At 37.9% G+C, this 10,766-nt stretch overlaps 1 protein-coding gene across 3 annotated transcripts; it reads right to left on the bottom strand.

Annotated features, from left to right (window-relative positions):
• Window positions 1–1,347: 1,347 nt before the first annotated feature.
• Window positions 1,348–9,097, bottom strand: cenpq (centromere protein Q). 3 transcript variants are annotated; one of them, XM_030093439.1, is made up of 8 exons: window positions 8,836–9,097; window positions 8,689–8,764; window positions 7,963–8,053; window positions 7,383–7,451; window positions 6,854–6,977; window positions 6,354–6,473; window positions 4,194–4,268; window positions 1,348–1,848 (listed from the first exon to the last, which is right to left on the bottom strand). In XM_030093439.1, the coding sequence occupies exons 1-8, from the start codon at window positions 8,932–8,934 to the stop codon at window positions 1,699–1,701; spliced, it is 804 nt and encodes a 267-aa protein (XP_029949299.1). In that variant the 5' UTR covers window positions 8,935–9,097; the 3' UTR covers window positions 1,348–1,698. The 3 variants fall into 3 exon arrangements, with proteins under 3 accessions (XP_029949299.1, XP_029949293.1, XP_029949306.1); XM_030093433.1 differs by having other exon boundaries at window positions 8,689–8,767; XM_030093446.1 differs by having other exon boundaries at window positions 4,181–4,268; window positions 8,689–8,767.
• Between the last annotated feature and the right edge of the window lie 1,669 nt (window positions 9,098–10,766).

A 10,766-nucleotide genomic window follows, 5' to 3' on the forward strand; every position in this document is an offset into this window, starting at 1 on the left:
AGCCAGATTAAATAAAACAAACAAAAAACACAACGATCCCAGTACTTTACAGTAAGAAGAACAGTAAGTATTCTTGAGTGTATCTGTGGATGATCACTCAAGTAGGTCAGTGTGATTTGGATCACAGTATCAGCATGCGTACATGTAAGACAAGAAATAAGTATATCGAGGACCGGATGCATGAAAATCAGTTTTTGTTATGGCCCGAGTCCACTGACGCCTCAGGATAATGGCTTTAAGTTTGCAGAGTGGCGAGATCTGATTGAGGAGACAAGACTAAACACACTCTTTCACGGCATATTTCTGACTAATGGAGCAAGCGTTCATTACAAGCTCGTCCCAGCAGAGATGCTGGCCTTCAAAATGTGCACCGATAAAACCAGATGTCCGGTCTCCTGTTCAGAACGTGGTGTCCAAAACCTCGAAATGTTTTATCTGGTCACAGGACAGTTTTTACTATTTGCAATGTTCAGTTCAAATGAAATACATTTTCTGATCTGATTCGACGGTTCTAACCTGGAATTATGAGATGGCGTGGCAAAATGAGTTCACAGCTTTCAAATCTGAGCTTAAATGTGTTTCTGAAACTGTTTCACAATTTAGTGCAAGTAGTTTATTTTCAAGGCAAAATTCACCACTCTTCACTCCCCCTCTCACACACTCTTTCATGTCCACTCCTGTTTCTGGCCTGTTGCTAATTAACATAATTGGTTGCAAAATGCTACTCTTATTTTTTTTTCTGTATAAACAGCACTCTTGCTTCAGTGAATCGGGCTTCTCTTCTGTCACCGGAGTACAAACTGCCTGTTTGGGCACGCTGAAAATTAGCTAAAAAAAAAACCAAAAAGACAAAAGAAAAGAATTCATGAATCGTCTTGTCCAGCGGCTCACAGGTACAAAGCACTGAAACCCAACATCCTACGAATGCCAGTAGTCCTGCCTGCAGGGGAACCTCTGCTGAATGGATTCCTCCATGATAACGCACCATTTAGCAGGAAGGCACCGTCTCAGCCTGGCCGAGTTCCCAGATAGGAACTGATACGTCTGTCAGGTGAACCCGAGCAAAAGATTAACAGATTGAGGCAGGTCCGAATGTATCTGGCGTCGGCTATTTACCCACCGATGACTAAGAAGTAGAAAGGTTGGAGGATATTCATCTCATATAACACACCCATGAGAGAACTTTATTCAGAAAGAGTTTTACTGTTGCTTCCGGAAAACACTGATCACATAAAGATATGTCAATAAAACCGTCACAAGCCCAGATTATACTACATTAGATTTGTCTGACATATTTCTTTGCTTATATTCCTGCACATGACGCAGACCCTCAAAAAGAATTTGAGAAAGCTTTATTGATCAGTGAAATACACTAATAGATATTTTCCAATTTTGAGGTGAAATAAAGTCACAGGTACAGATAAAGGAAAGAAAGACACTCTGCAGTGAACTGGAAATACAGCATTAGGGGTAACACAAAGGTTCAACAGGATACAGAACAGGCAGCGATTTGCTGTGTGTCAGCAGAAATCAGCCACAGAATTAAGTGGAAGTGATATTTTGGGAAAAGGTTTGTTACCCCACACACTCCAAACCACAACAATAAGGTCCAAACAGTTTCCTTTAAAAAGTTTCCTTTTTTTAAAAAATTCTTTGTCCATTCTCTATAAACCAGGTGTAACTTGAATTCGTGTCGATTCAGTCACTGAAGAGCTGATCTGCATATTTGTGTGCCTGTCGAAGCAGCACCTGATCATGCCGGGTGACCTCCGACTTCTGCAGGACCTCTGCCAGTCTCTTGGCGGTGATCTCACAGTCTCTGTCCGACATGATCCGCCTCACGCGCATCTGAGGAAGAAGTAATCGGTCTAAATATGCGGCATTTTGACAGCGATTCAACAACAAAGTCTTCTCTTCTCTGCAGGTGATTAGATCAACCGAGACAAGACAAAGCAGAATATGTCAAGTTCTGTCAGCACATTTCCAATGAGGGTTGGCCAAGTTTAGTAACCTTTTTTTTCCCTCTACAATGTTTGCAGAGATGTTGCACCACACAGAACATGTTAAGACGTTCCTGTTGCATAGCAGAGGAAGTGAAAACTAAGACATCTTATTCACAAAAAAATCGCTGATGCAACACCATGAACGTCTACAGCGGAGAAAACAAGTATGTATGTGTATATATATATATATATATATATATATATATATATATATATATATATATATATATATATATATATACACACACACACACACACACACACATATATATATATATATATATATACACACACACACACACACACACACACACACATATATATATACAATGGGGGAAATAAGTATTGAACGCATTAACTGTTTTGTCATTACATTTATTTCCAAAGATGCAATTCATGTGACATTTCTTCCAGACACTGGTATTAACTCAAATAATCCACACATGAAAAGAAATCACAACATTCAAATCCATAAATAGTGATTATGTGGAATTAAGTGCAATAACACAGGAAAAAAGTATTGAACACACCATGGGAAAGCTGTATAGTTTGTCAAGGAAAGGCACCATACCATCTCACACCTGAAAGTAATTAGTCTTTGTACTTCCTATAAGTGCAAACCAACATCAGCTGGGTTAGTGCTAATTGATGGCCCTATAAACAGGTTGTTTTTTCACCAAGTAGTCAAACAAGACACATCTCATGATGGGTAAAAGCAAGGAGCTCTCTCAAGACCTTCGCAGCCTGATTGTTGCTCAGCATCAGAATGGAACTGGTTACAGACTTATCTCAAAGAATCTGAGTATTCCAGTAAGCACCGTTGGGGCCATTATCCGCAAGTGGAAGAAGCATCACCTTATCATCAACAGGCCGCGCACAGGAGCTCCTCGCAAGATTTCTGACCAGGGAGTCAGAAAGATGGTCAGAAGAGTTCTCAAAGAGCCAAGGACCACCCGGAAAGCACTCCAGCAAGACATGGAGGCAGCAGGTACAAGTGTTACAGAGAAAACGATAGACAATGCACTCCACCGCCATGGCCTCTATGGACGCTCAGCCCGCAAGACTCCGTTCCTCAAAAAAAGGCATGTTGAAGCTCGTCTAAAGTTTGCTAAACAGCATCTGGATAAGCCTGTGGAATACTGGGAGAATGTTGTCTGGTCAGATGAGACCAAAATTGAACTTTTTGGCCGTCATACTACACACCATGTTTGGAGGAGAAATGGCACTGCACATCACCCAAATAACACTATACCAACAGTGAAGTTTGGTGGTGGAAACATCATGGCATGGGGTTGTTTCTCATCTCGTGGTACTGGCAGACTTCATATAATTGAAGGAGCAATGAATGGAAACATCTATCGGCAAATTCTTGAGATGAACCTCCTGCCATCCACCAGGATGATGAAGATGAGACGGGGCTGGACCTTTCAACGGGACAACGATCCGAAGCACACGGCAAAGTTGACTCTCGAATGGTTTAAAAAAAAGAAAATCAATGTGTTAGAATGGCCCAGTCAATCACCTGACTTAAATCCGATCGAACATTTGTGGAAAGAACTAAAGATAAGGGTTCACCAGAGGGCACCAAAGAATATTCAGGATTTGAAGACAATCTGTGCGGAGGAATGGGCAAAAATCACACCTGAGCAGTGTGGGCGATTAGTTCATACATACAACAAGCGTCTGGAAGCAGTCATTGCAAACAAAGGCTTCTCCACAAAGTATTAAACGAGTCTCAGATAGTGTGTTCAATACTTTTTTTCCTGTGTTATTGCACTTAATTCCACATAATCACTATTTATGGATTTGAATGTTGTGATTTCTTTTCATGTGTGGATTATTTGAGTTAATACCAGTGTCTGGAAGAAATGTCACATGAATTGCATCTTTGGAAATAAATGTAATGACAAAACAGTTAATGCGTTCAATACTTATTTCCCCCATTGTATATATATATACATATATACACACACACACACACACACACATATATATATATACACACGTATGGTAAATAGACTACACTTATATAGTGCTTTTTCATCTGCATTAGCAGAGACCAAAGCGCTTTACACTGCATTATCACATTCACCCATTCACACACACATTCACACGCCTGTGGAGGCGGCTGCCAAGTCAAACAGATATCACATATTGTGGAAAAAGTGTTTTTGCACCTTTTAATCTCACCTCTAATGTTGTTTCATCTTCCTTTGAGCAGGAAAGAGGAAGGCTGAGAACATCATCTTCAGTTATCGCTAAAATCTGTGTGAACGTAGGAAAAAAAAAACAAAAAGATCACAGTGATTTCAAGTTTAAATGATCTTTCCGGTCTAATAAGGGGAATTTAAAAAAAAAAAAAAAAAAGCGTGTTGCGCAGATGACTACACTTCCTGTTCTCGAGAAAACATGAAGCCAGATGGGAAGCAACGGTGTTCAGCTCTGGTGTGTCAGCCTACGAACAGAGGCGTGTGGAGGAGCAGGAGCAGAAACGCCAGCGACGCAAATGCAGAGCGAGCACCACCTCTCAGCCTGGCTCGCCCCCAGCACTTGCGTGTCCACATTGTGCCAGACTTTTTCGAGCGAGGATCGGACTGATCAGCCATCTTCGCACTCACAAAACCCAGTGATTCAAGAAGTTGTGGTCGTCTTCGCCAGCGAAGGACTAACATCACACTTCCTGTTCTCGAGAAAACATGAAGCCAGATGCCAGGTGAAGGCCACATCTCAGCATGTTGAGCAACATGTCTCTGCACACTGATCTCAAACAGCCTCTGCTTTGTGTGGAGAAATGCAAACTATGATGTTTGTGGGTCGCCTCAATTCTGCAATGCACAGGAGTGATGCCAAATTTAATAAATTCTCATCTATACAACCTTTTCTTTTTTAATGCATAAAAAATTGTTGTATAAAACATCTGATCAAATCAATTTAAGCATATATGACTGCTCCTGACCGGGATAAACTGCAACCGTTCATTTAAGATGTTCATCAATACCACGATGAACGAAACATTTTCTTTGTATAAATGTTGCATTTTAACATTTTCTCTTTTCTTGAACAGTCTTGATAATATGATAAAACAGGCAACTTCCATTAAAACATTTAAGAAAATGTTCAAATCCAAAGTTCTTGATAATTATCGAGCAATACAATGTATTTGGTTCTTTCAATTGATTTGAAAAAAAAAAAAAAAAGATTATTCATTACCGTCATGTAGAGTGTCTTTTCAGTGACTTTGATGTAATTTTCTCATTTTTCTCTCTACTTTTGCTGCTGTCAATAATGGCATTTCTACCATTACCAATTTTTGCTAGTTTACTACATTATTGGTTAATTAATAACATACAGTTATATATTTTTATTACTGCATTTATTAAGGTACTCATATCAATATATAGAACACCTTGATATTGTAGTCATTGTTGGATCATCACTATATCATTCTATATCTAGTAATCTCAAAAAAAAAAAAAAAGAATCAACAGTCAGGAGGAATGGTGCTGAATGTAAACATTAAGTAAGACACAACATAATCACCAGTGTAGGGCAGGCAAGGGGGGCTATACTGCTTGAAGACCACCATCTTCTTGTGGTACACTCCCAAATCTTGCCTCTTTTAATGCACAGTACAGGACACTCAGACAGGGATGGTCCTGCTGCCCGGGGACTGACCTCCTCAGGCAACAGGTCCACAAAACACCTGGCCTTTTTAATGCACCTCACACTAACAAAACAGAAAATCAATTTTAAAAAAGAACCAGCACCATTCAGTATGACTGCTGATACACTTCATAATATTTTTGATGTAATGATTGTAGTGATGACGACAATGGTGACAATAATGATAATGATGACTACTCCAGTGATGATGTTTGCAGTAATAAGGATAACAACTGTAGAAAATTGTAATTTGCTTTCCTTTTCTAGATATTGTAGTTATTATAAAAACATATAGTAATAGTTGTTGTGTATAATAGTATTTGTAAATATAGGATGTAATAATAATAGGTATGTAGTGTTTAGATTATGAAAAAAAAAAATTCTACTTAACGCAACTGACTGAAACTTACATTGAATGTGCAAGGGGTGGGAGTTTCTTCCCACTCCTTTTCGAGGTACAGACAAGAAATTTTTTTATAACACACTTTTTGCTCTAATGCTGTACTGTACAGTTTGTTTGTTTTCTTGTTTTTTTTTTTTTTTTTTTGCTTTACCAAATGTGGTTTTTTTTTGTATGGAATATTGTACAGTACATCTTTAATTTATTTTGTATTTTTGTATCTCGAAATAAATTCATTCATTCATTTGCTTTTTCCATTGTTGCATGCGCGCATAATGGTTTTGTACCCGTTTGGCCTTTTCCTCCTCCTCTTCCACTTGGTTTCTCAACATACTGCAGTCGTGCTGTAAAGACACAGTCTGCTCCTCCATCTTCTCCAAAGCACTGCCCACAGCACTCAAGTCTTTCTGGAAAAAAATGCACACACACACACACACACACAAAAAAAAAATGTACAAGCCTTGTTTCCTTGACACGTCTACTGATTGAACTGATCACTGCACCTGATATTAGTTCTCATTATTGAATAAATTTCCTTGAAACCTTTCTGAAGCAGCACAGAGCTAATGGAAGCTGTGTGCGGTATGAAGTGTAGCCAGAGGAACAATGGCAGTGTTACTCCGAAATACCGAATGTTCAGTGAAAAACTGCAGGACGAGATTGAGAACTTCACGGTGAGTTTTTCTCCGCTGTGCTTTCAGTCCAACAGACCACAGTTTAAAAACAACACGGTGAACGTAACGGAGTCCAACTGAAACTGAAACTCTCAAACCACAGTGGTTCTCACCTTCACGGTGCTCAGAGTTTTCTTTCCAGCCACAGACTTCTTGCTCTCCTCCTGGTGATGGTATTGTGAAAAGTTTTGCTGCTTCTGCACAGGAACTTTGAGCTGTTTGCATTCATCAAGAAACCTGAGAAGGAAAGATTATCGAAAAAATATTTTGAAAATCCCAAGAAATAAAACATCTGTCAGTAATTTCTTAATTCTCTATACAATGTTTCCCTCAGTGTGTTTGTGTGTTGTCTTGCATCACTCAGTAAAACATCACTGCAATCAACATAAAAGATCATTTATCATCGTTTATCATTAGTTATCTGCTCACAAAGATTTATACACAGCTGTAGTCAAAAAACAACAAAAACACAAGTTCCCCCTTTTTTATACGGGGCTATTATTATTATTATTATTATTTTAATTGTTAGATTTTTGTCATTAATTTGCCACTAAAATAATGTGCAAATACAAATTATTAGAAAAAAAACATTCTACATTCTATGTAACTTTTTGCCAGTGAAGTATCAGACCTGCAGCTCACCTGTTTTTTATTCTGTTCAGATGTTCATGTTGCTCTTTCTTTACTTTGGATCTGGAGGAAAGAGTTGCTCTGGAACAGAATATGGATATTTATTCAAAGGATGTTGATTATAACCCCGTTAAAATCATTAGACACAATATTTGGAAAACTTCAGCCATTTCCAAAGCAAATATCTTATCAGTAAATTACAAGGCGGCAAAAGGTCACATTCAGAATGATGTCACAAGGCATTTAATCAAAGAAACAAAAAAATACAAATACTATCTGTATTTACTTACAAGAACTCAGAAGTTAAACATTTTTTGTGGGGAGGGACGTTATTGTACTCATATGGGCCATACAATCAACACAACTCAATCCAGTAAGCCCCTCTGGGATGTGGTGGATTGGGAGACATTAATGTATGTTTCCAACATGTAGACATGACCCAAACTCTCTGAGAAAGAGTTTCATTACATTTTTAAACATAATGTAAACAAGGATGAAGGCCACTATTAACGTAAAAGGGAAGATTCAACCTTGTTCTCACAAAAATGCTGATGATACAGTGTCCACATGCAACTCAAGGTGGTGAACTCACAGTATTGATAAGTCCATGATGTTCTCCAGAACAGCGATGGAGGCTCTGGACATCGGCTTCCAGCTGGCCTTATATTTGGCTTCTTTTACATCTGTCAGGATGAGGACAAGGACAGCACAATTAAAGATTAAACAAGACAAAATAAATGACTATTTAAAACGTATAATTGCAAGTTCACACAAAGTTCTATTTCTGAGTGTCATATTCAATCAGGAAATCTGCCAAATCTTTTCCAGCTTTGCTGTCATTACTCAGCTAAACTGGAAAAATGTGTAGCATTAATAAGGAAAAAACAATACACACTCAATCATAAATTATTGCTTGTGTATTAATCACTGGTAATGCATTACAAACACCAACTCACTGAGAGGACATTAGAACGAGAGATCAAGAATGGTGGATGTGGTGAATTATTATGGTTGATTTGTAAATTTGTAAACCTTTCATCTACTTTCCACAGGAGACCAGTGTTTGCTTCTTTTAGTTTCATATGGATGCCATTTATTTTTCATATGGTGTTTGTTAAAGTTCAGTCTGAATTATAAAAAAGTGGTAGGTAGTGGTACTATAATTATTCTTATCAGGCATAATTAGTCAAGATGAGATGATTTTGTATGGTCACGTGTTTGATTTTAGTTGTTGTTATTAGAAATAATCATCAAATAAATGAAACAGTTCCCAGGTTATATTGAAGTAAAATCGTAATATTTATTTTAAAAAAACGACCTTTTTTCTTGAGATTGGCTTTGCGGGGCACCGCCTCCTCCTCCTCTTCGTGTCTCCTCTCACCGGACGCCTCATCCTGCTGTGCAAAGCTAACCTGAGTAACATCCAAAAATAAAACACAAACATTGAGCAGCGGCTGGATCGTACCTGAGTCTTTGTCGCTGCTGGTTTCTTTGCAGTTTTCCTCTTGTTTTTCTGCTCAGGCGCCTTTGAGGCAGCCCGCTCGGAGCCTCGAACAGGCTTCATGTTAAAAACTACAAAGTTAATACGCGACTCAAGTGTAACGTAAATTAACACAACGCGCTCTGAACGCGAGTGTCAAACATCATATAAACTGTTTGGACTAGACTTGCAGTGAATTAAATCCAAGTAAAAAAGTCTTTGAACCAGAGTCTCGTCTCAATTTTCGCGGTGCTGTTTTTGAACAAGTCAGCTGGCAGTGCGCATGCGTATAATATCACCCTGAGCGTTGACGGTCAGGCAGCTACGGCGGCCCAGATTGGACAAACATAGAATATCCCTTTTTTTTTTTTAAACAATTCTTTATTTAGAACAAAGTACTTACAAAACAAGCCAGGGTGTAAATATAGATTGATACAATTATACTAGTGTGTTTGGCACGGTAAACAAAGAAATCTACAGCAAATGGACTCAACATGATATAAAGAAAAGACAAAAAGTATAGTACACGATGAACAAAGGCAAACAGCAGGCACAGCATATCAAAAAAGCAAGGACTTAAAGATAGTTGTGAACAATATTTTTTTGTGTTTTCTCATGAATTTTTTCCATCTTTTTCAGGGATTTAAAGTATGTGGTGAAGGAGCGGGTGAAAGCAATGGAGGAAATAGTGTTGTTCCACTTACAGCAGTGTAAATAGCATTTACCCAAAATAACCACAAGATTGATGACATCCGAAAAATGTGTGTCCAGATTGTCCATAAAGTAGATAATATCGTTTTAAGTAAATGAAGGTATGTTTTCGATTTTCAGGGACAGTCTATTATGAATTTCACACCAAAATATGTTGATTGGGGAACAATTAAAAAACAGATGGTCTAATGTTTCAATTTCAGTTGAACAAAAAGTACAGGGATCCACATCAAATCCAAATCTTCTTTAAAAGAAGTCATTAACAGGGTATATTGCTGATATAATCTTAAAATGGGCTTCTTTTACTGTAGGGGTGATAGGGAATTAAAGGTAGAAGGGGAAAGACTTTTTCCTTAGAGAAATATCTATATTACGTAACAAGCATGAATCAAAACCATTCCAATTTTTCTTTTTAAAGATCAAATCGATGGTTTTGTTGTCACATTTTTTGTCCAATAAGTTAACCTCACCAACTCCAAGAGAAGGTAGTGAAGGGGAGGTAACAGAGGACTGAAAGTTACTCTGTTTCATACAGAGTAACGGAATAGGAATTGCTTTACATAAGTTGGCATAGTCTTTCCTTGAAATAGAAATGTTATACTTGTGGACACAGTCTTCAAAGGATAACAGCTGGCCAGCAGGATTCAATAATTCACACACATAATTCACATTCTTTTCAAACAAGTCTACTTTAAGAAGGGATTTTCTGTTTAAAGTTATAACCCTGTTGTTCCATAATAAAGAATTGTGGGGTGAAAAATTATTGGAAAATACCATTTTCCAGAACAGTAAGGCTTGCTTGTGAAAATTAGATAGCTTAATGGGAATTGTAGGAGTTTCAAAATCAGATTTAAGGACGAAAGTAAGACCTCTAACTCGATCGAATAATTTGAAAGGAATACGGTACCAGATAGATTGAGGTTTAGAAATACATTCTTTTAGCCATTTGACTCTGAAAGTTGCAATCACAGATTCAAAATCCATAGCTCTATGACCTCCATTTACATATTCTCGAACCAGCTGTGACTTCCATAAATAGAAAGTTTTATTCTTCCATACGAATTTGAAAATAATACAATTAGAAGATTTAGTCATTTTAGGTAAAATATATAGGGAGTGGCAAGGATAAATAAGTCTGGAAAAACCATCAGCCTTGGACAAAAGAACTCGACCAAACACAGACAATTCTCCAGTGAGCCAGTATT

This window comes from Salarias fasciatus, chromosome 1 (assembly GCF_902148845.1).
Source record: "Salarias fasciatus chromosome 1, fSalaFa1.1, whole genome shotgun sequence".
Taxonomy (NCBI): Eukaryota; Metazoa; Chordata; class Actinopteri; order Blenniiformes; family Blenniidae; genus Salarias; species Salarias fasciatus.

Excerpts from the sequence above, each read along its gene's own strand:
- cenpq (XM_030093433.1), bottom strand. The coding sequence starts at position 8,934 with ATGAAGCCTGTTCGAGGCTCCGAGCGGGCTGCCTCAAAGGCGCCTGAG. Across the intron at positions 6,978-7,382 it reads CTGAACAGAATAAAAAACAG|GTTTCTTGATGAATGCAAAC; the intron begins GTGAGCTGCAGG and ends TTTCCTTCTCAG. Across the intron at positions 1,849-4,193 it reads AAGATGAAACAACATTAGAG|ATGCGCGTGAGGCGGATCAT; the intron begins GTGAGATTAAAA and ends CTTCTTCCTCAG.